At 34.6% G+C, this 21,087-nt stretch overlaps 1 protein-coding gene across 1 annotated transcript; it reads left to right on the top strand.

Annotated features, from left to right (window-relative positions):
- Positions 1-1,676: 1,676 nt before the first annotated feature.
- On the top strand, positions 1,677-20,581 carry LOC143399527 (ankyrin repeat domain-containing protein 26-like). Its single transcript, XM_076856236.2, has 5 exons — positions 1,677-1,720; positions 2,001-2,933; positions 8,646-8,918; positions 9,612-9,782; positions 19,928-20,581. The coding sequence occupies exons 2-4, from the start codon at positions 2,070-2,072 to the stop codon at positions 9,747-9,749; spliced, it is 1,275 nt and encodes a 424-aa protein (XP_076712351.1). The 5' UTR covers positions 1,677-1,720; positions 2,001-2,069; the 3' UTR covers positions 9,750-9,782; positions 19,928-20,581.
- The last annotated feature ends 506 nt before the right edge of the window (positions 20,582-21,087 follow it).

Below are 21,087 nucleotides of genomic sequence, written 5' to 3'. Positions count from 1 at the left end.
TAGATTTAGAGCTAAGGCTCTTACTATGGTCTGGTTGAATACACGAGGTGTCAGATTGCACTTATTCTTCTTAAAGTTAAGTGTTCTTTTATTTGCCACTGAAGCCATCCCAACAGATAGGTACATGATAAAATATTTGGAATTTTTAACTGTTTAAAGGGTAGATCATATGATTCTAAAAGTGGATCAACGGAGAAATAGTGAATTCTGATTTTTATTTATTGTTTTTAGGTGTACATTACAATAGAGTTCTTTTGGTGTATTACACATACACAGCATATAACTTCTTCTATGTAGAGTTTTTCTGGTCATGTATTCATATGTGAACATAGGAATGTAATGTCAGATTCATTCTACTATATTCCCCTCCCCTCTCAGCCCTTTATTCACTTTTGTCTAACCGACGAACTTCTATTCTTTTATCCTCCACCCTTATGTGTGTTAGCAACTACATGTTAAAGAGAATATTCAGACTTTGGATTTGGAAGACTGGATTATTTCACTTGGCATGACAGTGTCCAGTTCCATTCATTTGCCAGCAAATGCCATAATTTCATTCTTCATGGCTGAATCCATTGTGTATATATGACACATTGTCTTTATACTTCCATGTGTTGAAAGGCACCTAGGTTGGTTCCACAGCTTAACTTTTGTGAAGAGCTGCTATAAATATTTATGTGGCTGTGTCACTATAGTTTCATTGGAGTATACACTGAGGAGCAGAATAACTGGGTCAAATGGTCGCTCCATTCCAGGTTTTGTGAGAAATCTATATACTGTTTTCCTGAAAAATTGCTTGGTGCAATGTATGAGTGAATCTTTTCCCCACATTCTCACCAACACTTATTGTTACTTGCATTCTTTATATATCAGTGTAGTTTTAATTTTCATTTTTCTAATCACTAAAGATGTTGAACATTTTTTTTCATATACTTGCTAACTGAACATATTTTTCTTTGAAGTGTTTGCTCAGTTTTTTGTTCATTTATTGATTGGGTTATTTTTTGTTTGTGAGTTATTTTTCGAGTTGTTTATATATTCTGGAGATTAATGCTCTATCTGACATGGCAGTGACAAAGATTTTCTCCCATTCTATATGCTGTCTACTCACATTCTTGATGGTTTCCTTTGCTGTAAAGATACCACCCCATTTATTGATTCTTTATTTTACTTCTTGTGCTTTAAGTGTCTTTTTGAGGAATTCAGTTCCTACACTGACAAGATGGAGCGCTGGGCCTGTGTAGTCTTGTAATAGGTCTAGGGTCTTTTATCTATTATGTAGGTCCTTGATCCACTTTGTTTTTGAGAAATAGGGGTTAAATTTCTCCTATGACATATGGGTTTTCAGTTTTCCCTGCACAATTGGTTGAGGAACCTATCCTTTCCCCAATGCATGTTTTATAGTGTGTTCGTCTAGTATTAGATAACTATATGTGTGGGGTTTTCTCTGTCACTTCTCTTCTGCAAAGTTATTTTTTTTTACATTGGCAAACTAACTAATCACTTAATCTATTCTTTCATTCTGGTATAATGCAGATTTTTTCAATCTTTAATTTTTTTCTTTTTTTATAACCAGGAATTGAACCAGGGTGCTTAACCACTGAGATGCATCCCAGCCATTTATTTATTTATTTATTTATGAATGAGTCAGGGTCTCACTGAATTGCTGAAGACTGGCTTTGAACCTGTGATCCTCCTGCCTCAGTATCCTGAGACACTGGTATTACAAGCATGAGCCCCTGAACCTGGCAGTTCTTATATTCTTTAAGTTATAATTTTCCTTTACTCTCATAGATCCATCTTCTTGAATTAACTTTTGAACTCTTGGGAATTTATATTTTTATAAGCTCAGAAGTTTACATCTAATTTTTCTTCTGTGGGTATCAATTTATTGAAACCCTTTCACTATACAAATAAACAGGTTTTCCTTTAATTTCAGTGAAAATTATGAAACATCATTTTATTGAGTGCTAGCTAAATGTATCCTTGGTTTTATTTAGGTTTCTCCTAGTGATGGGACAGAGAACAAGCTATTGCATAAATATCACAAGAAGAAGGATGAGGTCTCTATGAAGAGACTGGGAATGGACACAGTAAAATATCAGAACCAGGAAAAGAAGTGCTTTGAGAATACTAAAATTTTAAGAGAAAAGAATACCAGCCTTCCATGGACACAAAAATTGAATGAGGAAACACTTATGGAAATATTTCAGGACAATGAACAGTTGGGTATTTGGAAAGTTGAGAATACATTGCAAAATTTCACACCTGAGAGTGAAAAACAAAGCACAGAAAGACCAGAAACAGATGTCGAATCTCACCCTGCCAGATCTGATCCTGCTCCACCCCATCAAGGTGAAAGTCCAACACCAAAAAGAAATCTAGAAGTTGCTTTCCAGAGAGGCAGAGATAAAGACTTTAGTTCACAGGAAAAAAAGAATATTGATGTATCTAACCTAAACGGCAGTAGTGAGATTCCTTCCCAACAGGTTCCAAAGTCTGAAATAAAAACAAGTGACCTAGAAAATGAGCTGCATCAGACAAGAGTAATGACTTTGGCTACAGATCAAGTAAACAGACACCAAAAGCAAACACAGTGCCAACTGATGGAGATGGAACACAGGTATCAAAACGAAGAAAGAAAAAGGAATGAACACCTCAGAAAGCAGGAAGCTTCTAAAGAGAAGGTACCTAAACTACAAAGAGAAACTACATTGCGTGAAGACCAATTGCGTGGCTATCAGAAGAAAGGTGAAAATAAAATAGATGGAATTATTAATGTCCAAACCCAATTTTATAATGTTATAAAAAAACTTCAAGCTCGAAATGACAGATATCGTCTCATGCTGGAAAACAAATATTTGGAATTAATCAATGAAACTAATCATTTAAAAGAACAACTGGATCAATATGGAAAGGAGAAAGCAGAAGAAGTAAGTATCAAGCAAGATATCTTTATAAAGAGTCTTCAAAGGAATACTCAAAGTGATATCTGCTTATGGCTAAATGTTGAATCTTGATGAATATAAAAATGTAGATATTATGAATGTGTTTCTGTATCAACACAGAACTACAGCCTGTTGTCCAGCAAAAATAACTTAGACCTCATTTGCAGCACAACCAATCTGTGTTTGAAGTGCTGAGTATTCCCATTTCCCTGCTCTGATTCTTACACATTGTGTACATATTTTAAAATAACTACAGGTACTCATGTGTCAACTAAACACAAAAGACTTAGTTAAAATGTATTTTAATATTTAAAAAGGAGGAAATTTTTAAAACTTGGGCCTGACCCTTCAATTTAAGAAATTGTTTCTTATAAAGATTTAAGAGGTTGAGTTAAGATTTTTTTGTAGGTTTATATGCTGACATTAGTAATATGGTCTCAATAATGCTGAAACAATATCTAATTTTGGTGCTATTAATTCAACCCAAAGTTTGCACATGCTAAACACATGTCCTACCAATGAGCTACATCCCATTACCGAATAACAATTTTAATGTCTTCTTGTTGCTATACTTGAAGATCACAATGAAACACATAATGGAAATGCTCATACCTAGTTTCAAATAAATTAGTTACTTCTACAGTTCATTTCAGATTTTACAGTTGAACTGAAATGTATATGCTGTATTTTGTAATAGACTTTCTTCAGTATATTTTTGTATATTTTTAGTTGGTAAATTTATTTTTAGTCATTTAAGTTTAACATAAATCTGAAAATAACTGTCCTGATATTTTTTTTTGTTTTCATTCATGTCTTGTCCACCTCTTTAAAAACATCTATTTGTCATTATCATAAATTGGGACTAATGTGATGAATTGCAGCAAAACCACAGTTGATTTCATCTGTAATTTGATGCATATATTCATGATAACTTGCTAATAGTTGTCTTTATTTCATGGCCTAATTCCTATTATATTGTGACAAAGATAATTGTAGCCATCTAAAATTCATTAATTTGGCATTGAACCCCCATGTCCAGGTTAATGAGGGTGGCAGGGTTTATGTAAAGCAGGAGTGGTGTGAGGACCAGTGAGAAATCTAGGAGATGTGGACAGGCAGTGAGGTGGAGACCAGGTTACCTAGCATCTCCTTTATTCTTTGTGAAAGTATATTGGAATTATTTTAGCAAAGCTTTAAAGATGTGAGGATGTGGAGTATTAACTTGAGTCTCTAATAAGAGAGGGATAATAACCTCTGTAGAATTCACCACTACCAATGAGACCTGTGTAACCATTTTTGATTGAGATTTCAGTAGTTTGTTAAATATTGCAACTTTATCAAGGGCAGTATGTAGAGATACAGGGCCCACCCTGTTGTGTAAGGAATGTGATAGTGACTAAGCAGGAGTACACAATCTTCTATTTTCTTAAGGGAATTCAGAAATAAACAGCAGCTTACTGTTGTGTGTAGTGATGTTTTTTTCAGAGTAAACATCATTATATAATAATAATAACAATAGTAATAATAATAACAATAACAATAATAATAATAAATTTTTAAAGTGAGCTGAGTAACAAAATCATTAACAGAAACATCAGGTAGTTGCGAGACATCTTGAAAAACAACCAGCTGGTACACTGAAACTACAACGTGTATCAGAGTCTTCTCTAGAAGATTTAGCACATTTTCACATAAATTTAAAATATAAAGACAGGATTTAATGAAGAAACTAAGACAAATGACAAGTCAAGTATGTAGAAAATTGAACATGTCATCTGTAAATCAACACCTGCTTAAGTAATAAAAGTTATTCTGGGATACTAATTTCAATGAACAGCTTTCTTTATATTTTCATTATAATTGATTTTATTATATTTGGGGATCTTTATACTGCACTTATTTCTTACACTTAAATTTTTCTTTTAGAATTTTTCTCTTACAAAATCAGCAACTTTCATTAAAATATCTAGTCTGAGGAAAGCTGAGATTTTTTCTTTAACCCAGCAGCTTTTCATGCTGTCTCTACTTCTATGGTACAACAAGGAAAACTAAATTAGAGGTACTATTTAATAGAATGTTTCAGGAAAATTTGTTATTTTTACTTCATTTTTGTGCATCTATTCAAAATCTGCAAGTAATTACTAAATTGACTTTAAAAATGTGTACAAATTGTTTTATGCTTTTCTCAAAATACAGATATGTTTTAGGTTTTAGTTTAATTATTGAAATACTTACGCTATTTCTTTATTTTGTTTCATTTATTTAGATACATTATGAAGCATATAAATATTTGTATTATGTCTGGACTGATATCCAAACTAGACAATGAAAAATGTTAGCTAAGTTTTTTTTTTTCAGTACATCTCTTAAAAGGCATTTTTATGATATATGTAATGCACCTGACATCGAATTCACCCATATAACATGTAAAATACAGTGTCTTTTAGTACATTAACAGTTATGTAACCATTTACACAGTCAATTTTAGAACATTTTCATGTTCTTGAAAAGAAACCTGGAACCTCTTAGCTATCAGTTTTCTAATCCCTACACGTCCAAAGTCCTAGAAAACTACCAATATATTATTTTAGTAATTTACTAATGTAAACAATAGTACTTTTATTTATTTATTTATTTTTTAACTTTAGGCAAGACTCTATTTTACTTTTATGTGATTTTTAAATTTGTTTTAATTAGCTACCCATGAGAATAAAATGACCTTGACATATCATACATTTGAATCACATGGGATAAAATATCTCATTTTTCTGACTATTCAGGTTGCAGAATCACATTGGTCATGCATTCACATATATACACATGGTAATAATAATGTTCATTTTATTCTACTATCCTTCCTATCTCCCCAGCCTTCCCCTCCCTTCCTATCACTTCTCTCTACCTAATCTAAGGTAACACTATTATTTTTTTCTCACATCTTCATACATGTATTTTGTATAACAATGAAGGTCTCCTTCCACCATCCATGTAATTCCCTTTCTCCCTCCTTTTCCCTCCCACCCCTCTTTCCTATGTAGAGGTAATCTTCTTCCCATGCTCTTCCTCTCTTCCCCATTTTGAGTCACCCCCCCTTATATCAGAGAAGACACTCAGCATTTGTTTTTCTTGGGATTGGTTAACTTCACTTAGCATAATATGCTCTAATGCCATTCATTTCCCTGCAAATGCCATGGTCTCATTATTTTTAGTGCTGAGTAATATTTCATTGAGTATATATGCCACATGTTTTTATCCATTCATCCATTGAAGGGCATCTAGGTTGGCTCCACAGTCTAGCTATTGTGAATTGTGCTGCGATAAACATTGATGTGGCTATGTCCCTGTAGTACGCTGTTTCTTTATTGTTCTTTTTAGATATATATGACAGTAGACTGTATTTGAATATTTACATCATAGATTAGAACTTCACATTTTTATATTTGTACATAATGTGGAGTTACACTGGTCATGTATTCACATGTGAATATAGGAAAGTTGTTTCAGATTTATTCTACTGTCTTTTCTGTTTCCATTTTCATTCCCATTCCTTTTGTCTTAATTCAATGAACTTCTATTCTTTTTTCCCACATTCCTTACTGTGTGTTAGCATTCACTTATGAAAGAGAACTTCCAGCCTTTGGATTTGGAGGATTGGCTTATTTCATTTAGGATGATAATCTCCAGTTCCATCCATTTACTGGCAAATACCATAATTTCATTCTTTCTCACAGCTTGTTAATATTCCATCCTGTGTACATGACACATTTTTAAAATCTGTTCATCCATTGAAGGTTTCATAGCTTCAATATTGTGATTTGAGCCACTTTAGACATTGTTGTGGCTGTGTCACTGTAGTATGATGATTTTAAGGATTTTGTGTGTAAATCAAGGAGTGGGATAAGTGGGTCAAATGGCGGTTACATTCCAAGATTTCTGAGGACTCTCCATACTGCTTTGCAGAGTGATTGCACCAATTTGCAGTCCCATCAGCAATGTGTAAGTGAACATTTTCCCCACACTGTCACCAACATCTATCATTATTTTATTCTTCTCAGTTGCCATTCTGACCAGAGTGAGATGGAGTCTCAGTGTGGCATTTGCATTTCTCAAATTAAATTTTTTAAAATATATTTTCTGACCATTTGCATATGTTCTTCTGGGAAGTGCCTTTTCAGTTCCTTTGCCCATTTTTTGATTGGATTATTGGTTGGTGTTCTTTTGGTGTTAAAAAAGTTGAATTATTTGTACATCCTGGTGATTAATGTTCTATCTGAGGTGCACATGGCAAAGATTTTCTCACATTTTGAAGGCTCTCTGTTTATAATTCGTGATGGTTTCCTTTGCTGTGAAAAAGTTTTTTAGTTTGATACCAACCCATTTATTGATCCTTTTTTTTTTAAAAAAATAGTTGTATATAGACACAATATCTTTATTTTTATGTGGTGATGAGGATCAAACACAATGCCTCACACATGGAAGGCAAGCACTCTACCACTGAGTTACAGCCCCAGCCCCAGCCCCATATTGATGCTTTTTAAAAATATTTTTATTTGTAGTGGACACATTATCTTTATTTATTCATGTGTGGTGCTGAGGATCAAACTAAGAGCTGCACACATGCTAAGCAAGCACTCTACCACTGAACTACCAGCCACCATTTGCTGATTCTTGATATTAACTTTTGCTTTTTGGAAATCTTGTTTGGAAGTTGGCTTATAGTTATAACTCTAAAATTACTCTGTAATGGATATTTCATACAAGTGAATTTATACAACAGTAGGTGTTTTGATTTTTACCAGTTTCATTGACTTAGAATACTTTTTTCAGGGATCCTCTGTGTTGTAGCAAGCATCACTATTTTATTTCTTTCTGTTGTCTAGTAGAATTTTGTTTTATGACCATGTCACTTAGCCAGTTATCAGTTGCTAAACTATAAAATGCTTCCACCTTTTGACAACTCAAGTACTACATGACTGGGGGCATCTATTTACAAGTTAATATTTGGACATGCTTTTATTACCCTGCCTCTTTGTGGTCTTCATGAATTGTGCTGATTGTACCATATCTCTGTCTTATTCATGCTGTACTTTCTGACTCTTCTGTTTTTATTCACTTGATCATGTTTATTCAGAGATCACATAAAATGAATTCTTATTTTTCATGCACTTTCTCTGACTTTTCTGTCACCAACAGTGTTTGCATGGTGATTATCTTGTTGAGATATAAATTCTTCCAAGGTGAGAGTGATATCTGATATCCATACCTATTCTAGAATGAATGGAAAATATTAATGCCTAATAGTTGTTTTAACAAAATTACTATTTGATATCAATCAATATTTTTTGTTAGTAGATTGGCCTGTTAAGACTTTTATTCTAACTATATTTCAGTGACAAAATATAAAATTAAATTCACTTAATCTAATAGTAAATTCAGTATGGGAAAAAATCATCTTCTATATAGATTTCCTCAACATTTATTATGTAGCCAGAATTGGGATTTATAGAGGTGTAATCCTTACCAACTGAAAAGCTAATATACCTTATTATAGAAACTTAATCTACTCTTCATAATGCTGGTATAGATTATGTTTTGTTGCAATTGAAATTATGTAAAATTTGTTGTTTGAGTTGGTGTCGAATATTTTCAGTATCTTATTTTCATATTGTGTTTTCCATACTTCTTTTATTCATGCAGATGGATGATCTTACTACAAAGATGAAAAATGCATCTTCAAAGCATTTACATTTGAGAACAAACTATGATTGTTTTATGCAGAACTTGTTTTTTATAAAAAGTATACAAGATACATTTGAAAAAATAGAAAGGAATCAAAAGAAGTTGGAAGAAAATGTAGTAAACTTTCCAAGGCACACACGGAGCACTCGAGTAGAACGAGGCCAAGGAGTATGGTGGGAATGTGACATTGAACATCGAGCAAGATGGGATTTAAAGGAGAAGCAAAAACAAGTATTGATGATTTTACAGGCTATCTTACTTATCTGCAATTTGCTTTAATTCATTTCATTGTAAACTGTATTTTGGATATATGTATTATAGGTGTATTCTATATCTCTTGAGGAAAGATGTTGTGTAGATTTCTAAGAGAAGGAAGACATTTGATGCCCCTTCAAATACCACAATTTACATCATCCTTTCAGCTAATTTGATCTGAGTAATAATTTTCATCAGATAACTGTTGGATATTTGATAATAGTGGGCTGTGAGGAGAAAAAAAATGTGATGCAGAAATATACTTTTGAATTGTTAAGTTAAAAATTTCAACTTTCATATTTTGAATTGATTCTATTATTCTTTAAATTGTTGGATGATCTGAGTGCTAACATGAGAATGATTCATTACTTTGAGCACAGATCAATGGTAGATAGCCTAGCCTGTGCAACGCCCTGGGTTCCATTCGCAGTAGAAAGGAGGAGGAGGAGGGCAGGGAATGAGGAGGGAAAGGGGGAGAGGAAGAACTCAATTATTATTGGTTCAGATTTAATGTATTGACACTGATGACAGAAGTTTACAGTCTAATTTTTTTTTCTTCACATTTAAAATTGCTGTCTGAATTTTTGACTCAGAACTAAATAAAATGACTACATAATAATTATTTGGGTTCTAATAATTTTTAAAATATATTCTTTTTATGTTCTTTAGACACAAGAAGCAGCTCCGGAAATTACAGAGCAGTTCAGAAAGACGAATTTTACTTCAATAAGAAGTCAGATGGAACTCAGAATTAGCCATCTGGAATCTGAACTGAAAGTTCTAAGAAGTGCAACTGAGAGAATATAGGCACTTCCATATAGAACAATCCAGAATCCACAAGTATGTCAAAACCTAGACTGAAAGAGAGCAACGTAGTCTCCTTAATTTGTGTCTACTGCATAACTTTGAGCCAGGTTGATGAGATCGGTAGCATGCAAAAGCTAACTAGACCCTGTAATTTGTGGAAGTAATGTTAGGAAATGAATGTACTCTTGAAATATTTTTTTTTATTTTTTATTTTATTTTTTTCATCTTTCATACATTTGATTCAAGCGAGTTGTGCACTTCCACTTTTACCCCAAATACAAATTGCAGAATCACATCAGTTACACATTTACAATGTTTACATAATGCCATATTAGTGACTGTTGAATTCTGCTGCCTTTCCTATCCTCTACAATCCCCCCTCCCCTCCCCTCCCATCTTCCCTCTCTACCTCATCTGTTGTTGTTCAGTTCTCTCCCTTCCCCCCCTTTCCCCTCACAACCTCATATATGTGATTTCGTATAACGATGAGGGTTTCCTTCCATTTCAATGCAATTTCCCTTCTCTCTCCCTTTCCCTCCCATCACTCATCTCAGTTTAATGTTAATCTTTTCCTCATGCTCTTTCTCCCTGCTCAGTTCTTAGTTGTTCTCCTTAAATCAAAGAAGACATTTGGCATTTGTTTTTTAAGGATTGGCTAGCTTCACTTAGCATAATCTGCTCTAATGTCATCCATTTCTCTGCAAATTCCATGATTCTGTCATTTTTTAGTGCTGCATAATACTCCATTGTGTATAGATGCCACATTTTTTTTATCCATTCATCTATTGAAGGGCATCTAGGTTGGTTCCACAGTCTAGCTATTGTGAATTGTGCTGCTATGATCATTGATGTGGCAGTATCCCTATAGTATGCTCTTTTAAGGTCCTCAGGGAATAGTCCGAGGAGGGCGATAGCTGGGTCAAATGGTGGTTCCATTCCCAGCTTTCCCAGGAATCTCCATACTGCTTTCCATATTGGCCGCACCAATTTGCAGTCCCACCAGCAATGTACAAGTGTACCCTTTTCCCCACATCCTCGCCAGCACTTATTGTTGTTTGACTTCCTAATGGCTGCCAATCTTACTGGAGTGAGATGGTATCTTAGGGTGGTTTTGATTTGCATTTCTCTGACTGCTAGAGATGGTGAGCATTTTTTCATGTACTTATTGATTGATTGTATGTCCTCTTCTGAGAAGTGTCTGTTCAGGTCCTTGGCCCATTTCTTGATTGGGTTATTTGTATCTTATTGTTTAATTTTTTGAGTTCTTTGTATATTCTGGAAATTAGGGCTCTATCTGAAGTGTGAGGAGTAAAGATTTGTTCCCAGGATGTAGGCTCCCTATTTACTTCTCTTATTGTTTCTCTTGCTGAGAAAAAACTTTTTAGTTTAAGTAAGTCCCATTTGTTGATTCTTGTTATTAACTCTTGGGCTATGGGTGTCCTATTAAGGAATTTGGAGCCTGACCCCACAATATGTAGATCGGAGCCAACTTTTTCTTCTATCAGGTGCAGGGTCTCTGATTTGATATCAAGCTCCTTGATCCATTTTGAGTTAACTTTTGTGCATGGCGAGAGAAAGGGATTCAGTTTCATTTTGTTGCATATGGATTTCCAATTTTCCCAGCACCATTTGTTGAAGATGCTATCCTTCCTCCATTGCATGTTTTTAGCCCCTTTATCAAATATAAGAAAGTTGTAATTTTGTGGATTTGTTTCTGTGTCCTCTATTCTGTACCATTGATCCACCTGCCTGTTTTGGTACCAATACCATGCTGTTTTTGTTACTATTGCTTTGAAGTACAGTTTGAACTCTGGTATCGCTATACCTCCAGATTCACAGTTCCTGCTTAGAATTGCTTTTGCTATTCTGGGTCTTTTGTTTTTCCATATGAATTTCATGATTGCTTTATCTATTTCTACAAGAAATGCCACTGGGATTTTGATTTGCATCGCATTAAACCTGTAGAGAACTTTGGGTAATATCGCCATTTTGATGATGTTAGTTCTGCCTATCCATGAACAGGGTATATTTTTTCATCTTCTAAGATCTTCTTCTATCTCTCTCTTTAGGGTTCTGTAGTTTTCATTGTATAAATCTTTCACCTCTTTTGTTAGGTTGATTCCCACGTATTTTATTTTTTTGAGGATATTGTGAATGGAGTGGTTTTCCTCATTTTCATTTCAGAAGTTTTGTTGCTGATATACAGGAATGCCTTTGATTTTTGCGTGTTGATTTTATATCCTGCCACTTTGCTGAATTCATTTATTAACTCTAGCAGTTTCTTTGTAGACCCTTTTGGGTCTGTTAATTATATTATCATGTCATCCACAAATAGCGATAATTTAAGTTCTTCTTTTCCTATTTTTATGCCTTTAATTTCTTTTGTCTGTCTAATTGCTCTGGCTAGTATTTCAAGAACTAAATTGTAAAGAAGTGGTGAGAGAGGGCATCCCTGTCTTGTTCCAGATTTTAGAGGGAATGCCTTCAGTTTTTCTCCATTTAGAATGATGCTAGCCTGAGGCTTAGCATATATAGCTTTTACAATGTTGAGGTAAGTTCCTGTTATCTCTAGTTTTTCTAGTGTTTTGAACATAAAGGGATGCTGTACTTTGTCAAATGCTTTTTCTGCATCTATCGAGATGATCATATGGTTCTTATCTTTAAGTCTATTGATGTGGTGAATAACATTTATCGATTTCCATATATTGAACCAGCCTTGCATCCCAGGGATGAATCCTACTTGATCTTGGTGCACAATTTTTTTGATATGTTTTTGTATTCGATTCACCAGGATTTTATTGAGAATTTTTGCATCTAAGTTCATTAGAGATATTGGTCTGTAGTTTTCTTTCTTTGAAGTGTCTTTGTCTGGTTTTGGAATCAGGGTTATGTTGGCCTCATAGAATGAATTTGGAAGAGCTCCTTCTTTTTCTATTTCTTGAAATAGCTTGAAAAGTATTGGTATTAATTCTTCTTTGAAGGTTTTATAAAACTCTGCTGTATACCCATCCGGTCCAGGGCTTTTCTTAGTTGGTAGTCTTTTGATGGCCTCTTCAATTTCTTCTTTTGTTATTGGTCTGTTTAAATTGTGTGTGTCTTCCTGACTCAATCTGGGCAGATCATATGACTTAAGAAATTTATCGATATCTTCACTATCTTCTATTTTATTGGAATATAGGGTTTCAAAATACGTTTTAATTATCTTCTGTATTTCTGTAGTGTCTGTTGTGATATTGCCTTTTTCATCCCGTATGTTAGTAATTTGAGTTCTCTCTCTTCTTCTCTTCGTTAGCATGGCTAAGGGGTCTGTCGATCTTATTTATTTTTTCAAAGAACCAACTTTTAGTTTTATCAATTTTTTCAATGTTTTTTTTTTGTTTGTTTCAATTTCGTTGATTTCCACTCTGATTTTAATTATTTCTTGTCTTCTGCTACATTTGCTGTTGTTTTGCTCTTCCTTTTCTAAGGTTTTAAGATGTAGTGTGAGTTCATTTATTTGTTGTTTTTTCTTTTTTTGAGGAATGAACTCCAGGAAATGAATTTCCCTCTTAAAACTGCTTTCATTGTGTCCCATAGATTCCGGTATGTTGTGTCTGTATTGTCGTTTATCTCTAGGAATTTTTTGATTTCCTTCTTTATATCTTCTGTAACCCATTGATCATTCAGTAACATATTGTTCATTTTCCAGGTGATGCAGGATTTTTCCTTCCTTCTTTTATCATTGATTTCCAGTTTTATTCCATTATGGTCAGATATGGTGCATGGTATTATCTCCACACCTTTATATTTACTGAGAGTCGCCCTATGGCATAATATATGGTCTATCTTTGAGTAGGATCCATGTGCTGCTGAGAAGAATGTGTATCCACTTGATGATGGTTGATATATTCTATATATGTTGGTTAAGTCTAGGTTATTGATTGTGTTATTGAGTTTTATAGTTTCTTTGTTCAGCTTTTGTCTAGAGGATCTGTCCAATGGCGAGAGCCGTGTGTTGAAGTCCCCCATAATTATTGTGTTGTGGTCTATTTGACTCTTGAACTTGAGGAGAGTTTGTTTTATGAACGTTGCAGCACCATTGTTTGGTGCATACAAATTGATAATTGATATGCCTTGATGGTGGATGGTTCCTTTTGACAGTATATAGTGTCCTTCTTTATCTCTTTTGATTACCTTAGGTTTGAAGTTGACTTTATTCGATATGAGTATGGCCACTCTTGCTTGCTTCCGAGGGCCATGTGAGTGGTATGATTCTTCCCAACCTTTCACCTTCAGTCTGTGTATGTCTTTTCCTATCATATGAGTCTCCTGAAGACAGCATATTGTTGGATTTGTTTTTTTAATCCAGGTTACTAGCCTATGTCTCTTGATTGGTGAATTTAAGCCATTAACATTTAAGGTTACAATTGAAATATGGTTTGTACTTCCAGTCATCTTTATTTATTTATTTATTTTAGATTGGGTAGTTTTCCCTCTTTGGTTATTTTTCTTCCCCTTTACTGAGATACCTCCCACTGTTAGTTTTGGGTGCTATTTTTCAATTCCTCTTCTTGTAATATTTTACTCAAAATGCTTTGCAGTGCTGGTTTTCTGGCTGCGAATTCTTTTAGCTTTTGTTTATCGTGAAATATTTTAATTTCATTGTCAAATCTGAAGCTTAGTTTTGCTGGATACAGTATTCTTGGTTGGAATCCATTATTTTTCAGTGTTTGAAATACGTTGTTCCAGGATCTTCTCGCTTTCAAAGTCTGTGATGAAAAATCAGTCGTTAACCTAATTGGTTTACCCCTAAATGTAATCTGCCTCCTTTCTCTCGTAGCTTTTAGTATTCTCTCCTTCTCCTGTATGTTAGCTATCTTCATAATTATGTGTCTTGAAGTTGGTCTATTATGGTTTTGGATGTTTGGGGTCCTGTAGGCTTCCAGGATTTGGCAATCCATTCCATCTTTCATCTCTGGGAAGTTTTCTAGTATTATTTTATTTAATAAGCTATCTATTCCTTTTGACTGAACCTCTGTGCCTTCTTCTATCCCAATGACTCTCAAGTTTGGTCTTTTGATGAGATCCTATATCTCTTGGATATTTTTGCTCGTGAGATTTAAGCATCTTTTCTGTGTTGACTATATTCTTTTCAAGTTGATAAACTTTGTCTTCATTATCTGATGTTCTGACTTCTACTTGATCTAGTCTGTTTTTAATATTCTCATTAGCGCTTTTAATCTGATTTATAGTTTCTTGCATTTCTAGGATTACAGCTTGATTTTTTTTAACACCTCTATCTCCTGGTAAAGCTCATTCTTTGCGGATTGAATATGTGTGGTTAGTTTCTTTTCAAAATATACTTTCAATGCTTGGATTTGCTGTCTCATGTCTTCTCTAATATTCCGTTCCATCTGAGTTAGGTGTGCCTTGATTTCTTTCCCTGTCCATGTTTCTGATTCTTCTAGGTCCTCCTGTATATTTAGGTTGTCCTGCATTGTTTGTAACCCTTTTTTCCCTTGTTTTTTTCATATTTTTCACGTTGCTTTCCAGCTCTGTTTGACTGCTTTGTAACTGCTTTCTCCTATACATTTGTTTTGGCTTTGTATATCTCTGTTGTCTCTCTTTTGTGGTGGGAGATTATGCCGAGAAATGTTGGACTTTGTTGTACTTTAAAGCTGATTCATTCAATTCATATAAGGCTTCTAGGTTCTGTATGTGTATAGTGATTTGCTGTTTGTTCTTAGGACTATATGTTTAGGTTAGGTGCTCTGGTGGTACGACGGTTAGTATGTCTTGGCTACTTTAGAAGATTGCTCCACTGAAGGTGGATACTACCAGGCAATTGGATCAGGGTGTTTGTAGTAGCTAGGTATTTAGGAGTCTTATAGACAGCCTCGAGACATTCACCTATTTGCATTTAGACAATTACACAAAATGGAAGATGTAATGCTTGGGATGAAAGTTGGGGAGTAGGGGAATGAAGGTGCTGTTAAAAAGAAAAAAGGATAGAGAGAGAGATAGATTAGAGGGGAATGAAAAGAACAATAAAACTTGAAATGGGATAGAAAGAGAGAAGGAGAAGGGGAGAAAGGAACAGAGAGAAGAAGGAGAGAAAAAAAATATTGACAACAGCAACAACAAAAAATTAAAGTCTTAGAGATCCACCTTCTTCTCTTCCAGTAGGCGGAGCTGTGCCCTCCAAGCGGAGCTTCTGCTCTCTACCTGCCGAGAGCTAGCTCTGTAAGGCATCTCCTTGGAGTCTCTCAGACTTGTCAGTCCAGAGCCATTTCACTTCTCCAGCCCTTAACCCCCTTCCTCCTGTCAGCCTGCCAGCCAGGTCCTGTTCCCCAGAAGTGATTCCCCAGAGATCTAGTTACACTTGCAGCCCCACCGCATGTCCCTTTTAAGCCCCAGTGCTGTGGTAAACTGGTGGTTAAGACCTTGGGAGTCACCGCTGGTGATATGGGGGGCTGGGGGTTGGGGATCCCCTCTGCTTCCCTACGGACACGACCCCTGAGAAGTCAATGAAGTTTCCTGGCTGCTTGTATCAGAATGGGGAGTCACGCACCTGCTAAAGTGGATTCTGCTGGGAAGGAATTCCGCTGGCCGAACACTGATGACGTCACCTCTGCTATGGCGGGCCCCAGGCTCCTTGCCAGAGTGTCCGAAGGGAGGGGTGGGACTGTTCCGACCCGGTTGGCCTCAGCTCCTGGCTCATGAAGGCTTGGCTAAAGACTTCTTCCTGCCAAGCTGCGTCTCGGAGTCTAGCAGGACCCAGTCACTTTGGCTGTGGGTGGGTGGAAGGATCTGCAGCTGCACCCGTGGTGCGCGGACTGTGGCTGGTGGATCTGGAACTCCGCGTCTCGTGGTAGGGTTTTGCTCGACCAGGTCACACAGATGCTTCAAAAAAATCCTAGTAGCTCCCGACTGGTCTCTCTTCAGTGGAATTTTGCTAGGAGATTCTCAGTTGGTAGAATGCAAGCGTTATCCTTGCGACTTTATGACCCCATCACTGGGGGTGTATTGAAAGTGCAGCCTCTCTGCCCGCCGCCATGTTGGATTTCTCCTCTTGAAATATTAGTCTAGGAAGTTTATCTTTCACTCACCTTTGCATTTTACATCTGAAGGTAAACTATTAAGCTTTCTTCCCTTAGTGTTCTCCTATATGTAATCTGGTCTATTAGATCCAGTGTTGCTATAACTACACTCTGGGCACATTCTGACACCTGACAGATTCACTGATTTTTATTTTAATTTTTAAATATTATCCTTACATGGTATCTAGAGACAAAATGTTCTATATAGTTTTTCCTCTCTACATTGTCATACTTGTGATGATGGGAAGTATAACCTGCAAAGTGGTTAAAAATATTCTGATGATCAGTGTTGGGGCCTGTGAATGACAGATGAATGGGCAGTCTCATGTATATTCATAATGCATAATTCTTTTTGAATTATCCATTATGAAGATACATGAAGGTGAAATTCACTGTGATATTTTCATATGGATTCACAAAAAAAAAAAATTGATCAGATTCATTTCACTATTCCACACTGAGTGCTGTCCTCAACTCCCTGGCTTGGGTTGGGTTAGGGTTATGGTTAGGTTAGGGTTAGAGTTGCATTGTATAACAGGAGCCCTTTAGTACAACCAGGTGATTTCCTTCATACTAAGTCTTCATTTGAGCGAGTCAAATATTAGTCCCAAAATGATGAGCTATATTTTTAAGAGCTAATAAGAAAAACAATGTCCAGCTATTTTGAACCCATTTGAAGATATTTCTATAATATTTGACAATTTTTTAAATCAGGGGTATGATTACAATAATGAAATATCTGCTTGAAAATGAACAAATAAAAGATACCATCTTGCTTTCATTGCAGCTTGGTTTAGAGCTTCCATGGTTTTATTTATTTATTTTTTTGGTTGTTTGTTTCTTTGTACCAGGGATTGTACTCAGGGACACTTGACCACTGAGCCACATCCCCAAACCAATTCATGTTTTATTTAGAGACAGGGTCTCAGTGAGTTGCTTAGGCGTCACGGTTGCTGAAGCTAGCTTTGAGCTCAAGACTGTGCTGTCTCAGCCTCTTAAGCCACTGTAATTACAGGCATGTGCCCTCACACCCTGCTTCAATGGTGTTTTGATGAACTTCTTAACACATAGTAAGGCCATGCATATCTATGTTAAATGTGGCCTCAACCTTATTCTTTTATTTGGCATTTTGACCTAAAAAAAATCACAGGAGAACAAATCTAAGCTTTATAAAACAATTCTGAAGTTAAATAGTTATGACAGGAAGAAATAATTTTAACTTATAAATTACAATTTAATTTAATAGCTGATATATATTTTTTTCAGTTTCTTAGCTTACATGAATATCTTTCTGAAAAAAATGAGAGAATCAGGTTTGAAGTGCTTCAGAATCATGAAATTGGATGACTATTTACAAAAAGAGAATGAAAGTTAGTTATTATGCAGGATGCAAGTATAAGTTGTTCTTATTAGTTCTTACCAGAAAAAAAATGAGATAATTTACCATTTACAAAACAATGATAAATCGTGTATGAATGTAGACACAATGCAAAGGGGATTTGGGAGGCAACTCTTTTTCCAATGTATTTTTGGGAGAAAGTGATGTTTCTTTTTTACTTATGCATAAGCTAGTTTATTTAAAACTTAATGTAATAGTTCTACATTTCCTTGTGGAACATTAGTTTGCCATATCATGCTAGCCTGAATAGAAGAGTGTTTTTTAAACTCTTTCATCACATTTCAAAGATATGTCTCTGTAATCACTGCAAAATGCCTTCAAAGGTGAAGGGAGAAGGAGAGGAAAAAACTACTAGAAAGGAAGAGTGATCAAATTATTTTATGTGCATCTGTGAATATGTCATAATCAATAACTCTATTATATATAGTTAAATGCACCAGTAAAAATTTTTGTTTAAAATAATTTTCTTTAAAAATAGAACATAAAGACAGGAATGGGAATTCTGTCAGTCAGAATCATTCGTTTTCACATCAAATGTGTAAAGGCATTAGACACCACCTTATTGTTATCACTACAACATACTTACTATATTCAGTAATATATTTTAGACCCTATTTGGGGAATTAGTAAGAGAAGAGTTTTATACAAAGAACACTCTACATGGTGATATTTATATAAGAGTTGGAAGTATTTACCACATAACTCATCAAGTGCACATCTATAATGAGCCAAATGTTTTAAAACTGCTGGTCATAACTTCTGAAATCAATTACAATTAAAGAGCTATGTATTTTTTCCAATTCTGAATATCAACAAATTAAAGACCTTAAGTGTGAAACTGCTTTTTTCCCCCTTCTGCCCCACTATGAAACTGTCAGCCTATACACTGACATTCTTTTGTGGGAAAAAATGGCATCACCCATTTTCTGTGGTTTATGGCCAAAATCCCAGACTGACTTAGTAACAGTCATACATTTAAAATACCCTGTCATGACTCTATCATTAGTTTACATTTGCCTCAAGAAAAGTATGAAATTTCTTAGCCAAAAATTAAAATATCCAAACAACTGGATTTTTGTCAGGTTACTCAGGCTATCTCATCTCACTTGCTTTATTGGCACTTTGCTCTAGATTCTAGTGACACTGGGCCACTGTAATTCCACAAGTGTTCTTTCTCATCTCGGTGTCTGCATGCATCTCTTCCTTTTCTCTCACAATTTCTCCTTTTACTTCAGGTGTTAACTCATGTATCACTTCCATTGAAGGACCTCAAACAAACACTGACACAAATTTGGGACAGAAGTCCCTTCTAAGTGTTCCAGTAGTATCCTGTTTTATCCTTGTCCTAATGCCAATGACTCTGTATGGAAATTGCCTGATTGTCTGCTTTTGAAGCTATTGTATATGACTGTTGAGAGGTGTCCATTATCATCTCCATGTTGTCATCCCAGTTCTTGCCAGAATACCCTAGCATATGGTTGTCAAATTTATGCATAAGGGGTGGAAAACCCAAAGCTCTGATACTCAGCCATAATGACAACTGTGTATGAAAATATGGGCGTACTGCATTCCATAGTGATTTTGTATTGTGGAAATATCTTTTTTTCTTCTTATAAACAATGAAAAGTTCTAAACTTCTTCAGTGATTTATACTTATAAAATGTTTGAGAAAAAATATAATTCTTTTTCTCTTGTTGCAGAATTTGAATCCTGACCATGGGAGCTTCTGCCTTAAGAATAACTAATAAGACAAGACAAGATTTACTTTTGGAAACAACATAAGGATATACAGAGATTTTAAGAAAAAAAATATGAAAGCTAATATTGTGTTTTTCAGACTGTTAATAGAATATTTAAATTATTTATGAAATGTATGATGTAAATACTTTATTGAAATGGATGTGTGTAACATATATATAATGAAATTATCAAAATATGAAAATTATTTAAATCTGTAAGAAAATTTGAAGTGCAAGTGCAAACCAGTTTTTATTAGATGTGTTTTCAGACTATCTAAATGTTAGCATTTAAGCTCAATTCAGCAACCAAGTCAACGCTAATTTGGTAGATCTAAATATCACATTAATGATGGATTATTTATATTATATCACTGAATATGGGTCCAGAGAATTAGGCAACATTATTTTTACATGCTGGTTACTATATTCACTAATGGATTAATGTATTGCAATTATTATACTGCCATCTTTAAATTTATATTTCAGGCACTGACTTAATAATTTTTCTAATAAGAATATTTGCTTAGTGTTTTATCTTTATTTTTTTCCTTTTCTCTTTGTTTATACAATCTTGGGAAATAATAGTAAATTTACAGGTTCTAATAAAAAGTACTTTTGTCTGCTGAAGCATTTTAAATTGAATTGCTTACATATGCTATCATTTATGATATTTTTAGTATTTTGTACAAGTCAGAACATGCTAGATAACTACAATTCAACATTCATTTATTATGAGTATATTTTTCAAATATTCACAGGTAACTGCATAGTTGTTAATTGTATCAGTTTCATTATGAAGGTTATATTGTTATCTAGCATGTTCTGACTTGTAGAAAATACTAAACCTATCATGAAAGATGGCATATGTTAACAATTCATTTTAAAATGCTTCAGTGGGAAAAAGTACTTTGCATTAGAACCTGCAACTTCACTAGTATTTTCCAAGATTGTATAAAGAAAAAAAGCAAAGCAAAACAAAACAAAACAAAACACATTAAGCAAATGCTGTTTCTCAAATCAACACTTATACATTCTATCATAATGCCTTGGACCACTTAATCCTCAGATTATTTTCATGTTTTTCTAGTAGCCTAATATTGTTCTTTATAAAAAAATATTTT

Source organism: Callospermophilus lateralis, chromosome 5 (genome assembly GCF_048772815.1).
Source record: "Callospermophilus lateralis isolate mCalLat2 chromosome 5, mCalLat2.hap1, whole genome shotgun sequence".
Lineage (NCBI taxonomy): Eukaryota > Metazoa > Chordata > Mammalia > Rodentia > Sciuridae > Callospermophilus > Callospermophilus lateralis.
Note: the sequence above shows the minus strand (reverse complement) of the source record. Positions and strands in the feature narration are given on the sequence as shown.